General features: G+C 46.7%; 1 protein-coding gene across 2 annotated transcripts; it reads left to right on the forward strand.

The window, feature by feature from the left end:
• The first annotated feature begins 1,699 nt into the window (after positions 1-1,699).
• On the forward strand, positions 1,700-25,304 carry relt (RELT TNF receptor). 2 transcript variants are annotated; one of them, XM_062552790.1, is made up of 12 exons: positions 1,700-1,836; positions 11,588-11,662; positions 12,802-12,894; positions 13,319-13,500; positions 13,927-13,979; positions 14,419-14,685; positions 18,568-18,648; positions 18,766-18,844; positions 20,187-20,420; positions 20,971-21,136; positions 21,836-21,886; positions 23,050-25,304. In XM_062552790.1, exons 2-11 carry the CDS (start codon positions 11,618-11,620, stop codon positions 21,881-21,883), a joined length of 1,248 nt encoding a protein of 415 aa, XP_062408774.1. In that variant the 5' UTR covers positions 1,700-1,836; positions 11,588-11,617; the 3' UTR covers positions 21,884-21,886; positions 23,050-25,304. The 2 variants fall into 2 exon arrangements, with proteins under 2 accessions (XP_062408774.1, XP_062408775.1); XM_062552791.1 differs by lacking the exon at positions 21,836-21,886.
• The last annotated feature ends 132 nt before the right edge of the window (positions 25,305-25,436 follow it).

The raw sequence follows: 25,436 nt of genomic DNA on the forward strand, positions 1-25,436 counted from the left end.
GATTTCTTTGTATTTTTCATTATTGCACAATGTCCTTCTTGTCTCTTTCACTTGTGTTGTTAAGCCGGTCTTTAGTACACCCACCTACAGGCAGATGCTATTTCATCTCGTGTACTGTAGAACCCATGCTATACAACCATAGTTATCAATGTATGCATTGTATAGAGTACATTATATCCATGTCTTGTCCTTTTTGACACCCAACAGAGCAAGTCTTTCACGTCGTAGTACGAACTCTTGTGTGTTTCTTCAGTGGCTGCCCTACATTTGCAAGTGTATGTGAGTCACAGGGGAAGTTTCGAATGAATACTCAGTGACTGTTGAATGCGTGATTGATTGACATCCAGCTCACAAACTGTTCTCTGTATCCCTGCACAATATAAGCTCTGTATGACGTATTAAGCAGTGGGCAAGCGAGTGGAGCAGAGGTCAATATCTGTTGTTCAACTCAAGTTATAGCTGGTGAATTAGGGGAAAGCCTGGTGGATCTCAGCACCATTATTACTACATATGTACTTCGTTTAAGTACTGAGCCCTTCTCAACACTCTCTCTCTGAACACTTCTACTAGTATGGCTGTGAAAATATTACAAAAACCACAGTAGGTGGCGCACTATTGAATGCTGTGATGTCATTGCAGAGTTTTCCAACTGTGTATTTGTGTGTGTGTAAGTGTAAGGAATGTTTCCATTCCCAGTATGCAGCCTAGTTATGCAGCTTGCTGGGGAAACACAAGGTTGAGAAGCTCTTGTGACGGCCCTTTTCTATTTAGTGTTTAGTTTTTAAAAACATCCATTTTCACTCTAGCCGTCAAAACATACTATTCTAAATGTGTGTGTGTGTGATTTGTGACATTGTTTTGGAATATCCCAGTTAAGTTGCCTATTGGCTTGACGGCTTACTTGCTGTAATGATATCACTGCCAACACAATGCTCTCTGTTTGTCTGACAGTGTCTAATAGGCCAAGCATCCTTAGACAGGGATCACACGAGTGGCCCAGTGAGCTGGTCAGATGAAAATGAGGTCACATGTGCACAGCCTATTCTAAAGAAGCTTTCTCTTTGGCATGGCCCACACTGTAGATGAGCCCTGAATCCTACTCATCTGTCATCTGCTGTGTCCTGAGCTAAGTCGTCCTTCCACGTCACAACCTTGTGAATACACAGAGGGACCCCCAAGACCAGCTGGAACCAGCAGCTGCCAAGGGTAACACTGTTAGACAGTTGAGAGAAACACACACACGCAGAGAGAAAGAGAATAACAGTGGCATGACCACCGCTGCTCATGGTTCCAAACTCACGCACATCCACTAGGCCTACATGGATAGAACACTCATTTTGACACCTCTAGGAAATTTGCTGACAACTGAAGCATTTAGGCTAACTTGACATGATACTATATAACGAATTCCTCCTATGTGACAAACTTTATTCAGCTGTCTTTTCAGCACATCTTCATTATTTCATATACCGTTTCATTCGAAGCTGCTGACTAAAGCCCGTGACGCGACCGGATGATTCCGGCCCGCCGGATGGCCCAGTGTCATCGCTCGCGCATGGTGATTTCCCCGCATTGACTCGTGAGTTCTGGCGACGAGTAAAAGGGGGAGGGCTTGCGAGCCTCTCCCGTTTCAGGCTGGTGACGTAGCGCGCGCTGAACTAACCACTGAGTTGACTGTATTTAAATTTTGGATCACAAAGAGGGGACCTCGCGAGGGTACTTCCTACTGGCAGATTTTCTTTTTTCTTTTACTATATATATAGTAAACATATTTTTAGGAAAAAAAACTATGACTATATCCAGGCAATGATTTAACCCTTTCTATCAACCAATCAGGTAAGTGTTCGACTTTCGACCTTTGTTTAACATAATGTCCTAATCTAGCACATCGTTTTAGACACGGGACATCTCGAGTTGGGTTTGTCTGTCCTTTTGTCATTATTTGGAAAATACTTAACCTGGGTCGATAACATGTATATCAAACAGTTATCTAATTTTCTGTATTATTGAATATCCTTGTTATTGTTGTTTTAGATGCTTGTAGGCTATGACTCGAAATGTTAAGACTGGATGGAACGTATAGCGTAAATGCGTCGCGTCGCATTCTTTTTCAGACAGCAACCAATTCTTCTGACTTGTACTGTATAATTACTTTTAGCATACATTGTGTTTATGATAGTGCTGTACCTTGATATATTTTCATATCATAAGTTCTAGTTGTCTAATAAGATCACCAACAAATAGTTGACTCCAGAAATCATTCGGAAGTTTGAGACTGAACATGAACTTGTTAAAATGTGGACACATTTTGTGAATGTCTGAAACTTCCGCTACACTGTAGTAATAATAGCATCATGTAGCTTAAGAGAAATAACGGTAGGCTAACCCTTACAAGTCATTGTCCACAAATATCAAGTCCGAGTAGGCTGTGTTGTTTAGCATATTACCATCAAAACTATTTTGTCTTGGCACAGTTGGGCACCAGTTGGGCACATTTGTCGTTAAAACGACTGCCACGTAGTCTAATGTCATTCTGTTACGGATTAGTCTCCCTTGGATAGAGCAGGCTATGTTGTAGTGCACCTGGTGTCAACACACGGAAACTGACAGATTAGCTCAAGGCCTATTAACAATTTGCAGCAGATGCAGACGACTTAAAATGCGCATCACTCCCGCATTTCTCTCTCGTGTCAGGTGTGAGGACTGCGTATTTACAAGGTGTTTTTGGCTCTTGTGTCTGTTAACGACAGCGGCGTGATGTCAATATTCGGACTGTCTCCTATGTGGTCTGGTTGTGCTTACTATAAAGTTGTGCACTGCAGTGAGAAATGCCAGGGAAGGAGTTTGCGATAACGCAACCAAGCACGTCACCCTCTTTGCTTAATGTCTGCATCAAATTTACATTTATTTCATATAGTGAGTAAGCAACTTAGTAAGGCCGACATTCTCTGAAACAGGTCTGCTGCAACATTGTTACATTGATAATAAACCACCCAAAGACGTGATGAGCAGCACAATCACTACTGTCTCACTTCCTCCATGATGCAAGTCAGGGTTTGATTGACTGGTTGAACAGAGTAGTAGCCTACTACATGGTAATACTACCACGATCTCACAATAGCAAACATACTGGCAAACCATGAATCATTCAATGTCATGAATCATGTTGTTGCTTTTTTTTAGAAAGAACAATGCATACCTGTTTTTCAACAGGTTGTGGAGAAATGTATTGGTTAAGACACAAATATTCTCAGTAATCTGAACATACTTTTTAATTCACTGCCAAAACAATGGGCTGTAATAATGTGGTCGATGCAACACACTAAAAATCAATGACAGTTTAGTGACTTCCTTTCCATCCTACAGACATGACATTTTTAGGTGAAACATAGTCTGAGATGCAGGAAGTGATCTTACCCCTAATCTTTTTTGTACTATAGCTTATGCACACTTTCCTCTAAATGGGTTGTTGGGCAGTCCCACTATTATTAAAGGTCTCTCCTGTCATTAGACAGAGGTCTACAGAAACGATTCAGTTACATTTGAAATATCCCTGCAGACATGCACAGCTGCTCATATGTCATGTAATGTCATGCCTGTTTTGGGTGGCAGTGTGGAGCCCTGGACCTCATTGCATTTATTTCCGATATTGTGACCATTTGGATTTACAAACATGTTTCATAGCCTGTGTTTTGTCTCTGATAAAGTACCATAACATTTTGAGCAATGCCCTCTAGCGTGATCATCTGGGCTGCATAGACTCATCGGTAAAGCCTCCTGTCCAGGTCTGACTATGGTCAGATTGGCGAGGGTCATACAGTGGAATTCCATCCCAGCGCCATGCCTGTGGCACTCTTGGCTTTAGCTAACATTCCCAAAGCAGACCATTGTTTTCATCGGTATCTCTGAGCAGTCACACAAACAGGAATGAAAAGACATCAGGAATGAAAATTCACTGCCATCATGAGATTTCATTTAAATCTCCTGCTCAACATTGCATTGAGCTGTGCTTCTTCTGAGCTCAAATTTAAAATGAAAAATCTTAATTACTTCGGAGTGCTCTCCAAACCATTTCCACAGAGGGCAGAATTGTGATGTTTGGCATTGTGTGTTCTCATATTCTTGTGGTTTTTGTGTTGGATGCCATTGGTTGACCTAGTGGTAAGAGTATACTTGGTAACAAGCTCTCTGACCTCTGGCTTTGATAATGATCTTTGACCCCAAACCCTCCCTACAAGTGGACCTCTGTTATCTGCCCTTTTCCCATGGTTCTATAGTTAACACATACAATCTGCAAGATAGTAACAAATGATTTTTGTTATGCATATATTTAGATTAACATTACATTTGTATTGTAGATGTTTGTGTTTGTAATATGAACACTTTTATCAAATTCATTGGCACCTGTTCTCCTCTGCAGCCCTGTCCAATAGCAGCTCCATCCACTGTCATGCACGTTCCAAGATAGGGAGTCCTTGGCATATTGATGGCAATATAATGGCTATTTGTATGTTGTGTCTGGTTTGCAGCATGTATTTTTGTGCTTACTTGTGTGCTTTCCAAAACAAGCTCGTGCAACCGTATATTGATGTAGTTATTCTGAGAAAGCCGTTGGAAAGCACACTTTCTGCTGCGTGTCCAGAATCTGTCAGGGTCACCCTCCTGCTCCAGTGCAGTCCAGGGATCTCAGACAGGGAGGAAAACATGGCTGCTGATGTTGCCAGGGACTCTTATCTGTAATTACAGTCAGGTACAAAGCTCAACAACATCTGAGTCCTGTGTTTTGAATAGAGATGTTTGCACATTGAGCATAACCACAAGGAAAATGAGGGGATGCAGTATTTGTTATGCTCACAGCCACACATGCTCTGAGTAGAGGAAGGTTGATGTGCTGTTGTGACAACTGTGCTATTAGGTCGTCTCTATGATGGACACCTGAATCTCACACAATTCCAGTCCCCCATGTTGATTTAACATGCCACTGATAACTTTAACAGTAACATTAACACCAAATTGTATGTTGTTTTTTTTAACAATAGTTGGTCATTATTTGTCCATTCTGTCCGTAATCATATACCGATAGCTTTTTTTGTATTCCCAATGGCAGCATAGTATTTCATTATCTCTGTCCACTTAAGTCTTGCTGGGCTCCCACAGCGTCCTCCCTTGTAATATATGATTGGCAGCATCCTCAGACTGCTGCTGGAGCTATTGGTTTCCATCCCCTTGTCACATGACAGGCCAGTTTTTGTGGCCTGTCTCGTCCATCATTTAGCACAAAACATTGTGGGTAATTAAGCATTCTTGCAGGAGACGATAATTACAGATGTAGGCCAGTGAAAGTCAACCCAAGGAATTTGGGTGGCTATCCAAGGGGCGAAGGTCACGCCCCGTTCAAGACGGTTGGCTCCTACGCAAAGGTTCGATAACTTGCACCCACGCACCAAGAGGCTTGCTTCCTTTGTTAGAGTAAAGAACTTCAGAGGCATAAATTACAAACCTAGCCATATAGATTAAAAATACTCCTCACTTTAAGCTTACTTTGTCATCTGCCTTGCCAGATTGGTTTAACCAAATGGGTCTATTTGGAGTCCACAGATGGCTATGGTTAACATTCCTGTCATTACACATCTACCATACATCCTACCCAGGTGGAATTCCCCAGTGTGATCTGGCTATTCCACACTCCCTGAGAGGATATTTTATTCCATAGTTCCACTTTATGGCCTTGCTAGGAATTTTGTTTTTATCATTAACATTCAGCCTTCATCCTATATCTAATCCAAGGCTTTACATACTGCTCATGACTGCATTACTGAAGGCATAGCACATTGGAGAGGCTCAGTAATGGTTTTCTAGCAGAGGTTTGGGACCTGAAGGCTATTGGAACATTTATTTAAGTGCACATGATATAATGCATTACAGCCTTCCTTTTAATACTCTGCCCATGTTGCCTGGTTTCGATTATGAATCCAAATGTTCCTGAAAAGTGTGTTCTCTATCGTAAACCTTTATGATTCTGCCTTTGAGATACCACAAGCACATCAAAGGAGCTGGTCAACTTTGGCTAAAGCAGTATCTGTGCCAGACAGAGTGCACCAACACAAGGGGAGTTCAGAGAGTCCATGGGCTCTGGTGTCCCTCCCTCTTCCCTCTTCTTTCTGTTCACCTTTGTTTTCCGAAACGCCATTGACGCAAAACTGCTCCACCGGTAGTGATCTAGTTTAAAGCAGGTGAATGATGTCATTCCAGTGGAATTTTACACCAATGTTAGCTTTGGCCGCTGGTTCCACTTGCACACGGGGGTATCTGGTTGGTCTCGTTCAGCCTGGCGTGTCTCAGTTGAGGGCCGTGCATCATGTTGTCTGCAGCGGGGCCGGACGCACGAGGCAATCCTGGACGGGTAAACGTGTCAGCCGGCAACGAGAACATTTTTCATCTAAATCAGCCAGGCCAGCATCTCTAAAATCCTGCCTTAAATTCAAAGTGCTCTGCAGCGGAGCGAGCTGGCCCAGCCCGTCTCCCAGCCAGGCCTTATAAAGGCTGGTGCCACTCGGCTCGCTGCGCCGCTCCTCTCCGCTCCCTGTGGCTGCTGCCTCTTTTCTTCTTGTGTGGTTAGTCGCCACACAGGAGGCTCCGCTGCGCTGTTAAATCATGACATCAAGCTCCTCAAATAAAGGCCTCGAGACACTTTGCAGCTGATGCCGCAGTGGATTGGGCTCAAGCATTTTCCCTCTGTATTACTGAAAACCACACGCCACCAGTGATGTACACAGCTTTTAATCCTGTTTTTGCCTTTAAAGGCCCTCTTTTACTAGACCACGGGCAAACAAAATGTGAGCAGCCCCTAAAAATACACCCTGTTTGTTTCATCCGTCATAGTCTTGGGTCATAACAAAGATAGAGGTGTTTGGTCAAGTTGGTGTAATTGGTACCTCAAACAAAGGCTTAAGGCTTAGTCAAAGCAGGCCTATGTCTATGTCCATCGCTGTTGTTTGTTTTGGACCATTTCTTCCCATGTGACTTTTCTGGACGCTATTGTCCATGTCAGTCATATAAAAGAGCTGTGATGGGCCAGTGTCTTAACCCAGGCGCCACAACCTGTCATTTACCCTCTCTGTTGAGGGTTTATGTTTTATTATTCAGCATTTTTGGGGAGGTGTAAATTTTGCATTTCCTCCCTCCACACGACGAAAGTATGACGGCTGTCACCAGGCACATGCTTGGCAGAGGGCTGGCCACTCGCTGGGTATGAAAAATGAGAATAAGGCGCAATAAAGACCGACCGCAGTCAGCTGAAAGGAAGACGGAGACACGAGGGCCGGCGAGTCAGGCGGACGGAAGGCGAGATGCAGGGAGCCGGCTTTTGCGGAGGAGATCAGAACAAAACGTGTTGGCTGCTATTAAAATGTCTGGCTATTTCGGAGAGGCCATTGTGAAGCCTGGCAGAGGTTGAGACGACGGAGGGGGCGTTAGAACTACAGAGGAAGAGTGTGAGGAGGAGTAGCACACGTGCAGCGGTTTCTAGTCTGTGTGGGACATGTCTGCTGTTCCAAACCAGAGAACCCAGACAAAGGGTTCCACGTGAACTTGTTTCCCTCGTTTTTGGTGACAGGAGACATATTAGTCACAGTAGACTACACAGCAGATATGTGCTGCTATCTTCGTTCCACCGGTCAACTTTGCATATTCAAATAGTCTCTTACCTTTCTGGTTAGAGACCCCATGTGATAAGTGATAGGACTGGTCAGATGTATATGTCTGAGTCTGACACAGTACTTATTATGATTATCAGAAGCTCACTTTACAGGCTGACTGTGTTTTCATCAGAGCAGCCAGAGGCGATGAGCCGATAATGATATAGCTCCTGTGACAAGGCCAGTTTGATTCTGGTTTGGTCCACTTAGCAACAATTGGATGAGATTGTAGCCGGAATTTAGACTGGCTCCAAACGCCACGCTCACAAAAGTTTAGCCAGGGCAACCTCTGAAGAAACTTAAGAACCTCTCCAATTTGTTGCTTGACAGATTCTAAAATAACCCCGTCTTAATTCTAGGATATTCTGGGGTGTTTTTTTGTTTTTTTATTTATTTTATGCTCTTTTTTTTCCAAGGCTTCCAAAAGCCACAAAATAAAGTTGACCGGCTCAGAGATAGAGCTGACTGAGCTGTAATTACTCTTTATGGTATTTTAATGAAGGGGCCAGATTTAACCCAAGCTTTCTAGACAGGAGGTACATGCTCTCAGATGCTGATCTGTAAAACGCAGCTGAAATGTGAATGACAAGCCACGCAGCATTTGCCTATTTTTTTTCAATGGGATGTTGGGATGTCGTACAGCAGGGGGGTTGGTGGACACTTCTCATTTTTCTATTCCCTGAAATTATACAAAGTGCACATTATTGCCCAGAGGCCTGTCATTTAACCCTGAGGGCATGTTTCGTGCCCGTCGGCCAAAACCGTCAGCTCGTTTGTGTTGTTATTTATTTATTTGCTCGGAGGGAAACAGCAGCTCGTGCGTCCAGCTGGCACGTGCGTACGTATCAATCTGCCCCAGTTGATCCTGGCATGGCGCACAGCTCTGTAGGCTGGAATCCTCTCATTTTGAGCTGGAATGTGTCAGGGTGTCCTCCAAGCTTGTATAAAGTTATTGAGTTCTCGTGTGCGACGGCGAGCCGGCCGGTTTCGTCTTCCCGACACGGCGTGGGCGAAGCCGGCATCGCTCCTGCTCCAGCTTCAGCTGCCGCTGCCCGCCGCCGCCGCCACCGCTCCCGCTGCCCGGCCGAGGTCAACAGGACACCTGGCCCGGAAACGCACCGCCGAACACGCCATGGGCGCCTCGCACACAGGCTCAGCGGACTCCGTCCACACAAGGAGACCGCCCAGGCCATCGCTCTGTTACAGTCAGACAGAGGTCGATGGCACTGGTCAGACATCCGGCGGTCTTCAGGACCTCAGGTGTGCTGGTGCATGCTGCACGCCTGCGAGAGAGTTCACCATCTCTCCCTGGCTCACTGCACAAGTATGCTTGCGTCCACCACAGCTGGGTGGGTGAAGTGGGTTGTAATGTGCAGTAACTGCATGCGATAGTGTGCATGCAGCCTTGCTCTCATGCCAAACGGATCAGTCAACATGTCCTCTGCACTTAAAACCAAATTCTGAGGTCTGTGGTGGCGCGGAGAAGCCACACGCTCTGCGCTCCGGGCGCACAGAGAGTGACCAGTGCTCCACCCCAGCCCTATCTCCGAGTGGGTGTCTGCTGGGAGCGGACGGTGCACGAGTGGGCAGAGGAGGGGCCAGAGTCCCGCTAGTGGGACGGGGTGTGTCTGTGGTTTAGAGTGGTGCTATAAGGGATGCAAGGCTGTCTCAGGCAGGTACACTGCGGTTCTCCTCTTCGCACTGAAGCCATCGCCTGCCTTGCCTGCCTGCCTGCCTCCCTGCCTCGCTCTTGCCTCCGTGTCACAGAGCATCGCTTAGCAGCATCCTCACTCTGTCGCCGGGGCAACCCCCGTCATCATCCAACGGCACGCTGGGGTAAGTGGAGCTCTCCGGGCGACACCTGATTGATTGATCTCTTCCTCATCCGTGTCCCATCTAAGGGGCACTCTGCAAACAGAGAGGAAGAGCTTAGCTTACTCATTAGAACATCTCTGACCTCGCTAGAGAAATGCCATGAATGCAGAATGAGAGATGATTTAGAATGCGCCCCGAGGAGGCACATTACTTCGGACCTGTTACACTCTGTTTGTGTCTCATGAATCTCGAGCTGAGTCAGAGTGCGGTTGGGATTTAATTACTCTGCTCGCTCTTTTAGTTGTTGTGTTTTTTTTTGTGCAGTGCAGCAAAAGAAGCCGTTTACTGCAGGCTCTATAAATACTGCAGGATTTTGCGTTTTTATGTACAGCATGTTTTGGGTTATTTGCTCACGCTCTCTTAATCCTCACGTGCACTGGAGACGGTATCAGCAAAACTTCCTGTAGAGCTGATCAGTGTAAAAACAAAAATACCTGGCAGGTGGGATTTTTATGTTCAATTTTACTGTGCTATATGTCACAGCATGCGGTATAGATTTATGTATATTCATAGACTTTTACAGAATCCTTTATTTTCATGTACCTTAGGATCACAGCGGTGGTCAGATGTTTCCCCAGTGATGTGAACATTACTTGTTTTTTCAGAGCCACATTTTAATATTTCCACAGCCAGTGAGTCTGGGCATGCATTCTCAGTTCTCATATTTCGTCAGTATCAGTCATTAGGTAAACGGTATCAGTAACTTCTACAGACCTCTCAGATTATAAACAAGCTATCTGTTGACACTCAGTTAACAACAAATTTAAAGACTGAACTTGAATTTCAACAAGCACAACTATCCAAGTAAAGTTTCGCTCTCAATATTATCATGATGTCCGTTCTGGATATTATACCCATGGCATGGCATAAGGCCTGTCGTACTGTATGTGTCCTTCAGCTTTTGTCTGTTGTGTGTGTGACAATGAGAGGAGCAGCGATGGAAATGATGACAGCTGAGAGGCCAGCAGACTGTGAAGCGGGTCTGGTGTAGTTAATGTAGGCCAGATGTGGCCCAGACTCAGAGGGAGCAGTGGGAAGCGAAGGTGTAAATACTCTTCAGCCATGTGTGGGATAGAAATAGATTGGAATGCTTCGGCCCTTAGGCTCACCGTGCCCTCTTGCTCTATGAGACTGAGAGACAATTGCGGCACCCCCCCTCCCTTTCTTTCTCTCACTGTCTCTCTCTTTCTCTCCTTCTCTCTTTTCCCTGTGAGAGTGTGAGAGTCATGGAGGTGATATTATCTGTGGAAATTCAGCTCAGTGGCTTTCTGTTGACCTCACATAGCCGAGTGGTGAGTGAGTGAGTTGGGTTTGGGAAGATGTGGGTCTGGAGAAAGAGACAGGGAGAGAAGATTTGTCATTCTTCTCCTCTCCTCTCCTCTCCTCTCCTTTCTGACCCTAGCCGTCAAATGTTCATGCTTTACTCTACTTCTCTGTTTCACATATTTTTTCTGATTCATTTCATTCCCTGTGTCTGTGTGTCCACTCTGGCCTTCTTGTGTTCTGGTACAGTACTGTTGGCTTTATTGTGGAGCTTAAACAGAGCCCAAACAAAGAGCTCAAATCCTTCTGAAAACCACTGGCCGACAGCTGCTGTAGCCAGAGGGTATTTTTATACAATTGTGGCCGCACCGTAACAAAACATGTACAAAACATGGAGTCAGTCGTTTACAGGCAGTTATTAACAGCAAACGCTGTTTACCTGTTTGGCTGTTTGGCTGTGTTGTTTCCCCACCGTGTGCGGTCAGGAGGGGTGTCAGGTGAGAAGTGGCGTGTGAGGAGAAGTTTTTCCCCTCCAGGTGAGAGAGGTGGTTGTAGTCGTGCCAGGACAGAGGGCGAAGGAGAGCTTAATGTCCTGAAGTCAGTGGTGTGTTTTATCACGCCTTCCGGTTTTAATTACTGAGCGTGTCCTCAACTCACCTCATATTTCTCTGTTTCTCTCTCTCCCTCTTGGTCTCCCTCTCTCTCTCTCTCCTTCCCTCTCTGTCATCTCTCTCTACTGTTCTGTTTCACAGATCATATGTTTATAGAAGAATATATTGAAGATGATGATGAACCACCTCTGCTGCTCAGCTCCTTTACTTTTTATCGTAAGTCTCTTTCTGTATGATTGTGTGTGTGTGTGTGTGTGTGTGTGTGTGTGTGTGTGTGTGTGTGCTGTGCTCACAACAGGAGTAATTATCAGTTGTGATGAATGAGTCACTGCAGATTGGCACCAGACTGGTCTCTGGCATCAGGGGCACATCCCTCCGTACAACAGAGCAGCAGCAGTAGCAGCATCCCTCTCTCTGCCAAACATCCCCTCACCCGCCCTCCCCCTCCCCCTCCCTTACGCTCTCATTTATATTCATTTTGAAACAGTAGCGAGTTTCTAATGTAACCACAGTGTAGCTTCCCTTGAATTAGACTCTTTCACAGAAACGTACATTCCACCAAGATTGTGACAGAACACCTTGAGATTCATTGGAACAACCCAACCCTTTAAGAAAAAGCCACAAAGCACAGACTGTGCAAACAGTGTGGTCTGCTCTCAAATCTCCCCGGCTACGTGTGAGTTTCGGGAAGATGAAAGCGCCTGCATGTGAAACGAACGCGAGGGTTTGACGCAGTGGAGCTGTTGCTGCTGGCTGCTGCGCCTGGCCCCGGGGCTCTGAGCCAAGCCAATGTTCTGCTTTCATCCTGATAACGTTGTGCTGCAGATCCCCCCCCCCCCTCCTCCCTCCTCTCCTCTCCACATCTCCTCCTCCTCTCCTCCTCTCCTCCTCTCCCTCCCTGCGCCCCCGGCCTCCCTCCCTGCCCCATCCCTCAGTCTAATGAGTCAGCAGTGGAGACGTGAGAGAGAGAGAGGAGGCCCGAGATGGGACGTGCCCCAGGAGCACATCCTCCAGGGCTGCCCTGACTGATGGCGAGGGTGGGCCATGTTGACACTCAGAATCAATTCCAATCAACCTCGCGTCACCCAAGTCCTCAGGGATGTGGGCCGTGTGATGTTTGGATGGGTTTCGCTCTGTGACTGATCGTGTTGGTGACTTGAAGTGTGTATGTGCGTGAGTGTGAGTGTGTTTGTGTTGTTTGTGTTGTGAGGTTTGTGGCGTGTTTGAGCATGTATCTGAACATGCCTGTCAAGTTCAGTTCATTCATAGTAACTTTGAGTATCTGTGTGTGTGTGTGTGTGTGTGTGTGTGTGTGTGTGTGTGTGTGTGTGTGTGTGTGTGTTTTGTCCCATCAGCTGCTGGGGCTATGGGGGGCGCTGGCAGCACAGTGTGGCGAGGGCGAGGGCTGTGTGTGTCAGCAGTGTCCAGCAGGACAACAGCCCACCAAGGTGAGAGACACCACTGACGACCTTCCTCCAGAACCTCTTCTCCAACACACCATAGTGACCAGGCTCACCGCACTTCTGTGTGGACATTGTCCTAGCCATGTTCTCTGGGCAGTCACACCCATCTCTTTTCATGTATTCTCAGTGTTACGCAATGTTCCCCCACTCTATTTGTATTGTGTTCATGTTTTACAATGAGTTCGTATGGATGGCTGTCTTTTAGTTTACTCTCAGTCTATGTGCTGTACAATAACATGAAACCAAATATGGTATTTTGGAATGAGTAGCGATAACAGAGAACTCTGTAGTCTCTTATGTTAACTTTAGGTTTTGGAATTGTTCTTTACAGTATTTACAGTCTTTACTATGTGTAATTACATTTTTATGCCTTGTCAGTCTTCTAAAGTATGTTTTCTTTTCTAATCAGGCTTGTGGGGAGGTTGAGGGGGCCGAGGTGGTGGGGTGCCAAGCCTGCCCGGCGGGTACCTTCTCCAACACCCACGATGCCAATCAGTGTCGCCCCCACAGCTCCTGTCAGCTCCTTCACCGCAAGGTAGTGGCTCTGGACACCCCAGCCACGGACGCGGTGTGTGGAAGCTGCCTGCCTGGGTAAGAACCACTTTCACCCTGTGTGTGTGTGTGTCTCTCTGTGTGTGTGTGTGTGTGTGTGTGTGTGTGTGTGTGTGTGTTCGTGTTTGTGTGTGTGTGTGTGTGTGTGTGTGTGTGTGTGTGTGTGTGTGTGTGTGTGTCAGTGCGTGTGTGTTTAAACTTCATTCACTATTCACACGAGCTGTTACAGGCCATGTGCACTCAACAGGGGAGAAATCATTTGCCCATTGTTAAAACTCTTTACAACGGCGCCCATAAACTCTGCTCCCATCACCCCCAAATGCATTTTATTTTTACACTTAATGGGCCTGTGCCTCGGGCTGCTCGCTGCTTGCTGATTGAGTGCAGTGGTGGCCCAGCGGGGAGTGTGTGAAATGAAATGTGTTGCTAGCATGTTTGTAATACCGGCGGGTTTTTATGTTCCAGGTTCCACCCAGCCGCGGCACAGAGGGCCTCCTCCATGTATGCCTGTGTGAGGAGTGAGTATTTGCCTTCTCTCTGTGTGTGTGTGTGTGTGTGTGTGTGTGTGTGTGTGTGTGTGTGTGTGTGTGTGTGTGTGTGGACTCAGTGTCTTATCTCATTTCCACTGTGGACATGGGGTGCCTCTCAACATCTCTCCTCGATCCTCGATGCTCGATACCTCGAGGGGCGTTCCCACTGATCTATAACTAACGCTGGATAGACAATCCCATTGTTGACGCCCCATCATTCTTTATCTAGATCAGTGAGGACAAGGATCGAGGAAGGAAGGGAGGGTGTATAAAAGAGCAAATGAGAGGCACCCATGGAGCTCCATTGACCGCTCCATAAGTTAATAGTGCATGATGTATAGTGTGTCAGGCTGCTTTCGCACCGCTCTCTGTCGCTTATCTCTCTGACTCTCTTCCTCTTCCTCTTCCTCTTCCTCTGCCCCGGTAGAGTCCGCGGAGCGGCTGGTGCGGGTGCCACGGACGGTGGGCAAGAGCTCCCCGCGGGGCTCGGGCATGGCGGTGGCCAACGCCACCAACGTGCGCGGCGGCCCGGAGGAGAAGAGCACGGAGTACGCCGTGTTCGCCCTGGTGCCCATCTTCTGCATCATGGGCCTGCTGGGCATCCTCATCTGCAACCTCCTGAAGAAGAAGGGCTACCGCTGCACCGCCGACAAGGAGGCCGGCAGCGAGGAGACGGCCACGCCCCAGAAGGAAGGTGCGTAGTGTGGGCACACTCACAGGCACACACACACACACACACACACACACACACACACACACACTTGTGGTCCATACATACTGTACATATATGCTATTGTTCAAGTTCCAAACCAGCACTCTCCCTAGCTGTTGTCAGTATGATTAAGGACTAATGACTTGCACTGAGTATATGCCACTGGCCCCAGAACAGGCACACAAAACCTAAACCCCCACAGGTCCTTCAACAGGCGTTCACAAAAACAACACTCCCACAAAATACAAATCCTACAACAGACGTTCACAAAAAGGGTACACCCACAGGTCCCAAAACAGGCAAACTCCAAAACGGCACCCCCGACAGGGTCTGCGTGGGAAAGCAGGGCAGGGTCTGTCTCTGGGGACAAAGCCACAGAGCTCTAGAACCACTCTACATGCAGAACATTCTAGACCTCGGGGGTGGGATAGATCCGTGCGTGGTTAACCGAGATTACCCTCGGATGGGTCTCTTCCTGACACACCCACTGTCTGAACCACAAGGCTCATGGAAAAAGAGGTATAGATTCCCTCTGGGGTGGGGAATAATATTATTCCCTTTGTGACTGTGGACAGAGGGAGAGGGACAGCATGTACAACGAGTCTGGATCAGGTGAATGCCATTGTAAATGGCCAGTTACCAAGAGACGAGGCAGGCTCATTGTGGGATCCTGTGTTTCCACCATGACATTTAGGTCTGCCAGCAGCAACAGCTGACTTCACTACATGGTGTAAAGCTGGTAGGATCACGGTGAACTGACATGTTAAAGTCAAAATAATAACAAGTTGTGCATCAAAACAGCTCCCATTTGACATTTCTTCAGGTTGCTTTTTGCTATACTGAACTGTAGTATGTTGCCAATGTTTGTTTTAGAGACCATCGTTTGATGGTGATGGTGTTACAAGTCAGATCACTATCGGTTGAGATCTAATTATGACGCCTGTGATTCAGTAGTGCCACATTCCATCCACTCTCATCGCCCCCGAAGTCATTCTACTCTCTAGAAACCGTCATGTTGTGAAATCAGACCCTCACGGCTAGGTAGGCCCCTCTCACTCCCGCCACCTCCTCTTCCCTTTATGCCCTCGCAGCGCAGTCCCGCGGTGCAACCCGACACCTCGTACGGCTCTACTTTCCCGGATCAATAATTCAATCAGGCCGTGTGCGGTCATCGCTGAGGTGTTGTGATCTGGGGTTTCTGTGGTCAGACGGTTGGCATGCAGACAGTTTCTATGACGATACCAAGCATCATCTCTCGTGCCACTGAAAGTCTGTCTCGAATGCATCGTGGGCATTTGGATTCACAACCCACAGCCATCACGTCAGACTGTAGCAGTGTTGTGAGGGATGGGGTGTCCACTACTCGCTAATAAACACAGAACCTCAAACCCACTTGGGTTGCCAATGCAGTCCAAACTAGCAACGGATAAAGCAGAGTCATAATTTAGACAAGAGATATCAGTGCTTGCTCAACCAAACCCAGAGATAGCAGAGAGAGGGGGGAGCTGGTAAGAGTGATTTGCTGCATGGTTTGAATATTTATGTTTCTAGTAGACAAACTTTCTACTGACTTTGGTGAAGTCAGGATAGCCAGCTCTAATGCCTTAATGTGGATTTGGAGGCTGTTGCGGTGCAGATGGGCAGGACCCGTGGGGTCTGCTGAGGCTGAGGGAGAGGGCAGAAGAGCTCCCCCAGGACACTCAGGACATTCAGGACTCCATGGGCTGGGGGTTTGCGTGTGCAGTGCATCTGCAGTGCTCCCCAGCTAGTGCAGACTCAGAGCTCTGTATGGAGGGGGCTGCAGCAGAATAACTGAGGAGATCTGAGAGGAGAGATAGAAACTGAGAGTGTTGTGAGGCAAGGGAAGAGATGTGGTGTGGAGACAGATGAGATCAAGCAGAAATAAGAGCTGATGAAATATCTAACGCTAGCCTGTCATGGGATGGGAGCTGTGTGACGGGAGTACAGCAAATAGGTGTGGAGAATTAGAATGGGAACGGGTGGCAGAAGAGACACAAACATCACAATAGACTTCTCCCTGACCCAGCGCACAACACCTGTTATATTATCCATTAGCAAAATGTCTGTTATCTTATGATCCGATCACCCTAGAGACGAGTCTGAGCACAGTCCCCCTGACAGCTCTCACAAGGCAGCCGTGTCCCTGGAGGGGATAGAGAGAACCCTGTGCTCTAAAAGCACCGCAGTCAGTCTTTACCGACACATGAAAGAGGCTCGCGCTTTCTCACAGCACCTTGTTACGGGGCTTATGTAACTGTTCCAGTCTGACGACTTCTTACACTGCTGCTCTCCTAAGAGGGTTTTTAAGGGAGACATCCTACCCTGGCATTTTCCTGCATCCTTATTCTGAAATGTCAGAGAGGTAGTTACACAAGTGTGCAAGTGGCCCAGTCTTAGTAAAAAAGAAGTGTCCTCCTCCATGCCCTACTGTGGATCTTACGATTAACTTGTGTTATAACCTGTCCTTAGAGGGGGCAAGCGGACCATATGCCCCAGATCAAAGAAAGCGTGAATGATTTGTTTTGGAACACAATAGCAAAATGTGAAAGTTAACTGGGTTGTGGTTGCACAAGTCTTAAGTGGGGTTATTCAGATAAAGTGGAGCAATACATAGGCCAAGTCAACCACACCATCATCAGTATTTCTATGTAGGTTTAGACCAGAAAGCTTGCCATTCTCTTTGGTGCATATCTTGTGTTTTGAGCATACCTGAAGATATTACATAGTATTGTAATATCTAAGTAGGGCAAAGGGTGAAATCAAAGCCTAACACAGTGTTTTTGTCTCAATGTTCGTTTTTTGACTTTTTGATGGCATTATGTTGCTCTGCTTGTTTTTGCCAGTATAAAACTGAGCTGTACCAACATCAGAGTTTCAAGGGCCATACATGAGGCTTTGAGCATGATCATTGAAGACACCTCCAACCCCCAACCCCAGCCTCCACTGTAGGGATGCTGTCAGTCATCAGACACCCCACCCATGCAACCCATGCCACACTACGCTGTACTTCAGGGAGAGATATTTGGATTGATTGGGCTGGAACTTAATTAGAAGCCTGTACTAAATGTAGCAATGTTCTGCCAGCTATTACCAAGTCCATTACCAAGAGTGATGGTATGACATTGGAATTGATTATAGCCCACTTAGCTGTCTGCATCTGCCAAGTAATATTAATGCCCCAAGGAAAGGTTTCAGTATAGTGTAGCTGGCACTGCCAATGTGAAGAGGAAGTAGAGGCTTTTGGCATATATGGATTTTTTTTTTTTTTTTTAAAGAGTAAACCCAAATGTGACAAAGTTGTGTAATGACTGAGTCTGTTCAACAGTGTGCTTGTGTGAATGCATGCCCACACTCACATTTGATTTTGGTCATGAAAATGGTCTCGGGGGGACAATAGGTGCAGGCACATTAGAATAACAATGCAGCGAGTGCTGCCATTTCACAGTGGGCTTCACTGACTGCGCTCGGTGCAGCGGAGAGCTGAGTGAGCTATTCTTGGGCTCCCCATCTGCCCTGATCCGGTACTGTGAGCCTGCACACAATGAGGCAGAGAGAACCTGATAGCGCAGGGCTAGACCCGCCGCAGAACCGCTCTAGACGTGTTTGAAGGCGCTCCAGTCATAGAACCTGATCTCATCATGAGATCTTATCTAGCCTCTCATAATCTCTGATTTAATGATCCCCTCAAGTTTGGTCACAGAACAAAAACCACATTCAAGAGGATGGCCTAGAACCCTGATAAATATTTAAACACATATTGAATCAACAGTCTAATCATGCCATCATTCTCCTGTGCCAGTTAGTATACTCATACGTCATCTGCTACACCTTCTCCATCTCCAGGTAACCCCTGCCCGTATATTGTGGACGACCCTAACGAAGACACCATCAGTGTGCTGGTCCGCCTCATCACGGAGAAGAAAGGTAAGGCGTCTCTGCCGGTCGTGGCTCTGGATCTGATTTGCCGGTCGTGGTGTCTGTCATGTGGGTGCTCTGCTGGCTGAGATCTCATTAGTCCGTTTCATCTCGGTCTCCTTCCAGAAAATGCTGCTGCCTTGGAGGAGCTTCTGCTGGAGTATGAGAGCAAGCAGATGGCTGTCAACAAGGCCTCATCCATCAAGTGAGAGCACACACACGCACACACATGCACACACACGCACACACAGGAATATAGCGGCATCATCACAGAGGTGTATGACATGTTCTCTGGGAGAGGTGATATCCTGTGCAGGTGAGGGTAGATCACCTGATATCTGTCTAGAACTGCAAGTAGGTCACGTGTATAAGTGAGTTTAACGTTTCAAGCCATAGAAAGCATTCAAGACAAAGACTGGCCTAAATGGCCACAAATGTCGTCTGTGTCCTAGTTTTAGACAAACCAGCCTGCTTCTAAAATTCTATCCAATAGTGCCTTGCGAATCGGCTAATGATAGTTCTTGGTGCGTATTGGCACTCCGCTGTCCTCTTATCAGGAGGTGAATTGAGGGAAGTAGGACAAGGACATCTATCAAAGGAGATAGGCTCTGACAGGCGGAAAATCGCTGACAAATTGGTGTAGACTGTACGCAGGATGCTCCTAACATTTTATTGCACTTGAAGGTTTTTCTTAAAAAACCTTTTGTGAAGCAAATAACAGGTCCTACGCTAGATGACCTACGCATGTGTAACCATTGCACTTACGCGGGAGTGATTCAGCCATCAATCAACCTGGAGCATGATTCTCTTTCTCTCTCACCGCACTCGACACACTCACTCTCTTTTACTCAGCTGCCTCTCTCTGCAGCATGCATCACTGCAAACATGCCGCAGCCTGAGCACACACACACACACACACACACACACACACACACACACACACACACATGCGCACATACTGTATACACACACACACACTCTGGTGGCACAGTGGAAAAGTACTGTGCCAGCGCGTGTGCATGTGGACTTTTTTTTTGCTTCCCTCATCACTGTGCCCGTCAAAAGGGCCCGCTCTCGTTGGCTCTTAGTTCTAGAAATCTTTTAATGCCAGGCCCTTTCTGTGTGGCAGGCGAGGGTGGCAGCCGCATTCAGCTGACACGCGCCCATGGGCTCTTTCAGCCCCACACAATGGAACAATGAGCAGGGGGGTCGGGGTCGGGGTGGGGGCGGATCTGCGGCAGGAATCTAACCGTGTGCCATAGCGCCTGTTGCAGGTGGGACGGGGGTTTTATTCAGGGAGGTTGCAAGAGTCAGATCCACTATTACAGGTGATAGTGCATTAGAAGACTGCCCTGGTTATGAAACGGCAATTCTGCAGCCGATTATTCATCTCTACCTGTCACATACTGTAGTAGTGCCAAGAGCACTCACTTAATGTTATTTTTCATTAGGGAAAAGGAGAAAGAGTGCTCAAATCATTCATGAATGTAAGATATAGCTCGTCCTTTCTTGCCACACTCTTATCTTCGATGCTCTTTGTGTCTCAGGTTCCCCGGCCTTCCTAATCTAGCTCAGTTTCACTCGCTCCCGCGGCTGTGCACCCACCAGCACCTGCACACCATCAACGGGCTGGCGCCGCGCTCGGGGGCCTGCTGCTCGCGCTGCAGCCAGAAGAAGTGGCCCGAGCTGCTGCTGCCGCCGCACATCGACACGCACAAGACCTCCAGCCCCCCCGCCCGCACCCCGCTGCCCAGGGAGCTCACCATCCTCTCCGTGGGCAGGTGAGAGTGCGCTGTAGCCTACACTGTAATGGTAATACAGGGGAACACTGCATGATAAAGAGATAAAGATAAAGATAAAGATAGAGATAAAGCAAGATGCAAGATAAAGACTATTGTGTCCATAGATGATATACTGTTAAACTTTGCAGCGGATAGTGTAGTTACACTGGCCCTGTTAAAGCTGGCAAATCATTCAAGTCATTTGTTGCAACTTGTAGCACATGAAACGCTAAAGTTTTCAAGAAGAATTCCTGAAAAATTTTCTAGAAAAAAAAGTATGCTTTTACTGGACTAGAAATTGTTTATTGTTTATTGTCTTTACTGAAAGAGAAAACATGCAAATGTAATTGGATAATAAGTGGGTATGTAGTTGGGAAAGCCCCCTCTCTCCACAAAATAGATCAGTCTTTTGCATATAACCATCTCCACAACAACCTACTTTGTAATTACCTGTGTGTGATGACTATGTGGAATGGTATGTGTGTGTTTACATGTAAGAGAGAAATGTCAAGTTCTAGACTCTTCCTAATCCTCCTTGGCTCGCGCACAGGTTCCAGGTGGCTCAGATCCCGGAGCAGAAGGGCGTCGCTATGGACACGACCCCGGTGGAGTCCAGTGACACGGACTCGGTGGACACGTCTCACACGGAGCCGGCGGACGAGAAGTCCCTGCTGGGCCTGTCCTCTGCCTCTATGTCTTCCAGAAGCAGACAGGAGGTGAGTCAACCAGCCCACACCTGCACGCCAGACACACACACATACACACACACACACAGTCAGAGAAAGTAGTGAGGAGCCAGGAGCTGTGCCGTTTTCACTCTTTCTTCAATACTTTCATTCATCCTTCCTTCTCTATAGCCCCTTATTATTTAGCCTATCCATTCTTTACCCTCTTCCTTTCTTTTTCCTCTGTTTATTTCTGTCTGTGTGTACTTTGTGACTTGTTCATATTTCCATATCTGTCCTACTCACGGCATCTCAATTGTTCAATTGTCTTCATGCCATTCTTTCCTTTCTTGTTCAGCCCCCTCCCTCCCTATTGTCTGTATCCTACAGTAGATGTCGTTGGGCCTCAGGGTTGTACTGAACTTCGAGACAAAATCTGACTTGTCTTGATTGTAACCGTGAACAATTAATTGCTCATGTGTGTGCGTGTGTGTGCGTGTGTGTGTGTGTGCGTGCGTGTGCGAGAGAGAAACTCATTATGCATGAATGGTTAGTTGGGCCTCTAGTGCTATGTCAGTATTGCCACATGAAACCAGTTTACCAAAAAAACCCTCCCTTGTCATCAAGGCCCAAGGCCTCTGTCAGCTCTCCCCTCCCCAGTCCCCACCCTGTGGGTGTCACTCACATTTATGGGCCCCAGTGAGCATGTCGCCTCTGACTGACACTTGGTGTGTACGATGGTAATTTCAGGAGCCGAGGCTGATCATTAGGCTCGGGGAGAGCAGCCTGGCCATGTGACAGGTAAACATTTGTGTCTCACACTCTAAGAGCTATCGCTGTCTCTAGACTGACTCCAGGCTTACATTATAACCCATTAGCTAGGACTCTTTGCTAACACTGACACTCTGCGGCTGGCTGGCTCTGTGGGTGGGTGGAACTCAGGCACGCTAGCTTTCTCTCTGGGCCCAAGGCTGGTTGGCTTCTTGGTTTCTGGGATCCGGGCTTGAACACAGAGTCACGGAGTTCAGCATTGCGTCGATGAAATATTCAACAGCTCAAGTGTTTTGGGTTTATGAGGAGGCGATGTTTGGTGTACACCAGACAACACACACACAAACACACAAACAACATACACACACAAATAAACAACAACGTGACAGCCCCCCCCCCCCCCACCTTTGTCTCTTGTTCTCTCTCTTACTCCCTCTCTCTCTCTTTCTTTCTCTCTGTGCCCTCTTTCAGGTCTGTCTTTCTCTAACATTCTCTGTTTACATTAGCATACCCCATCCCCCTGACCAGAAGAGTAATGGGCATGTATCCATGACAAACACGCACATGTACACCCAGACATCCCCTCGCACATTCTTCCCATTCAGAACCTCCTGTCCTGTCCTGTAATCTAGCATTGGCGTGGGGCAAAACTGTGCGCGCTAAATTTAGAGTGTGTCAGTGTGATGCGGTGTCTCTGAATGTACAACCTTTTGGAATATTTGTCTTCATTGCATAAGCTACGGAGAGGGAGGGGGCATGAGGCCCTCTCTAAGTAAACTCTCCTGAGGACCAGAGAGAACACAGGGGAGGTCTGCTAGTGCAAAGCTAACCTCTGCTAACCTGCAATCTAGAGAGTAGTCATGGGGATATTTTTTTCCTATGTTTCCGCACACCCAGTCAGGGGTTCAGAGCTTCCTCTTAATCACCTATGGTGCAGGCAAAGCGCTAGCCTAATGTATTTCAGGACCTGCTTCCGTCTCCTCTCCTGACTCCTGTGTTACTCAGAGGAAGGAGGAATCGCTGAGTCAGTAGCAACTGCTGAGACAGAGCCGACGTGCTGGGATACACTCTGCTGCCCTCTGCTGCTTCTTCACTAATATTGCTAACTTTTGGGAGATGGTGGTTAACTCAGTGAAATCCTGGAATGTTCTCCTGCTCTAACTTGCCTCTCTTCTGTTTTTCTCCGTTTGTAGATCCATGTGTAAAGTGACAAGTACACAAACTGGATGAAGATAACGACATCATCAGCAGACGCCAGAGGATGAACAGAGCTCGGGTCAGACTGCCTTTGAAGAAGGGAGGGGATTGAGATTGACCCCCATGGGGATTCAGTCTGGAGAGCTGTGTATTTATTACCTTAACATATTTGCTATCCTATCTTGGTTTTTAAAAAGCAATACAACTCTGTTTTTAGAAGCAGACAAGGTAGAGGGAAAGAAAGTATTTTTCGTCTGTATAACTGTGCTTCCATATGACTCACCTTAGCTGGTTGAAGTCAAGCCATGCAGTGCACATCAACATTATGAGGGCATGATGTACAAACTAACAGTGGCACACACACACACACACACACACACACTGGTACATATCACTGACCAACATATCACTGCATTACAGTACACTACAACTCAATGTTACATTGAGAGCATGAACACAATGAAGGCCTACAGTATGCTCCTCAAAGGATTGTTAACACCAAGTATTACTGGAGAGACCCAAACAAGGACATGGGCGGAATCTTTAGTTATCTTGTACAATAATTTGGAGAACAAGTCGTGTAGCTGAGTACAGAGATCCCTCTGATACCACCAGAACACAATCCTGATCTTCTACTTCTAGGTTTCTTCTCACAACATGATGCCCATACAGACACGAACAAGCCAACATTTACTGTCATAGATGCAATTTAGATTCTAGCTTTTAACTCTTTGGAATGGCTTTCAGTGCTAGAAGGCTGCTTGTTATTTGTTTTTCAGTTTTGCATCAGAATGACTGATTTTGATGCCAAAGCACTTCTTTGAATGATTGTATATATGTATATGAGGGTGCAAATGGAGGGGGTAATTTTATACATTTTCACCAGCGCGAAGTGTGGTAGAGAACGGAAGCTAACAGGGTGACTTCAGCGTGGCATTACTTTTGCTGTGCCTCTTTTCTCATTCAGTTCGATTCATTCACATTTCCATAGGAATGGAATGCACTTGTATCCTTAGCTTTGTTCTGAAGGCCCGGACTTCCTTTATCCTGGAAGTGTTCTCTCACACACGCCCCTTCTACGCTATGAGAACACTTCCTCCTTTCCCAAATGGACTGAGTCAGATGCCATTTCCCCCCTCCCGTTTGCTCAGGGTTCTTTGTGGTCGCCTGTGTTCTTCCCTGAAACTCACAGTCTCTCTCCTTAAGCAAGACACTACCACATTCCCACTCTGAAATGTTTGAGAAGTATTAAAAAAAACATTCGGCAGATGGTTACGATCCCAGTCCTACAGCTGCTACACGCTACTCATCTGAGCTAGTAGGTGAGTGACACTGTGACACTGCTCTTGCTGGGAATGTCTCGAACATCACATTGAGGATGTGTGTGTGAAGTCTCACACTTCACCTCCTGATTTCTGTTTTCCGCCCCAACCCTGCGGTCTGCGGCTTCAGTTTTGTTTTATCAGGCGACCCATAGGTGGCCTAATCTGACAGGTGCTTCACAAAGCTGGAGTTTGTTCCTCACAAACATTCTTTCTCCTCAAACAGTAATCAGGGGTTGGAACAACATGAGAAATAGATTAAGGGGAAAGAAAAGACACATCTGCGACACTGTGGTCGTACAGGAGTCTGTCACCAAAAACCTACCTCCTTTCAAACAATTAGGCGTAGGAGTGATATCTGAGACACATACGTTTTCTTTTTGTCATTTCTGCATGACGCGGAGCATCCTCACAGAATGGGGAGCCTCGGCAGTGTGAGCTTGATCTGGGCGTTCCTCTATCTGAGGAGAACAGTTAGCCATGTCAGCTTCACAAAGACCGTCAGTTAAAGATGCAAAAGGGATTGCACAGTACTCTATGCTCTCCAAATACGCAGAGACACTCAGCATCACACATACAGCAAAGGGGCACAACCATTTCCATGGAGATCTCACTTTATTCCTGGTACATTTTAGGGGTGTGTTCACCTTGAAAGCATACAATCATTGCTGAAACATCAAATGTGAAAATCATGACTTTGATAGGGTTTGTGTTAAGTGAATTTTAATGGTATTTGACTTTGCTCAAATGAAGACTGACCATTTCATTTCATTCCTCTCAATAATGTTTAAGTATTTTTATTAGTATTATTATTTAAACTGAGAAGGAGATAGTGGGAGAAATGGCTACGTTAGTGTAGCTTTTGTTTTGTTATTAACGTTTACAAGCACATTTTATAGGGTGGAATTTTGTATTTTGTATTTTCTGTTTTTGTTTTGTTTTTATTTTGCATTCAGTTCTAGAAGGTTCTTGATCAGATCCTATTTATTGTTTGGACACCAACAAGTCTCATCTCCTTTGTGTTATGTATTTTCATCTCAAAACCAATGTGGTGAGAAACA

This window comes from Sardina pilchardus, chromosome 13 (assembly GCF_963854185.1).
Source record: "Sardina pilchardus chromosome 13, fSarPil1.1, whole genome shotgun sequence".
Classification (NCBI taxonomy): Eukaryota; Metazoa; Chordata; class Actinopteri; order Clupeiformes; family Clupeidae; genus Sardina; species Sardina pilchardus.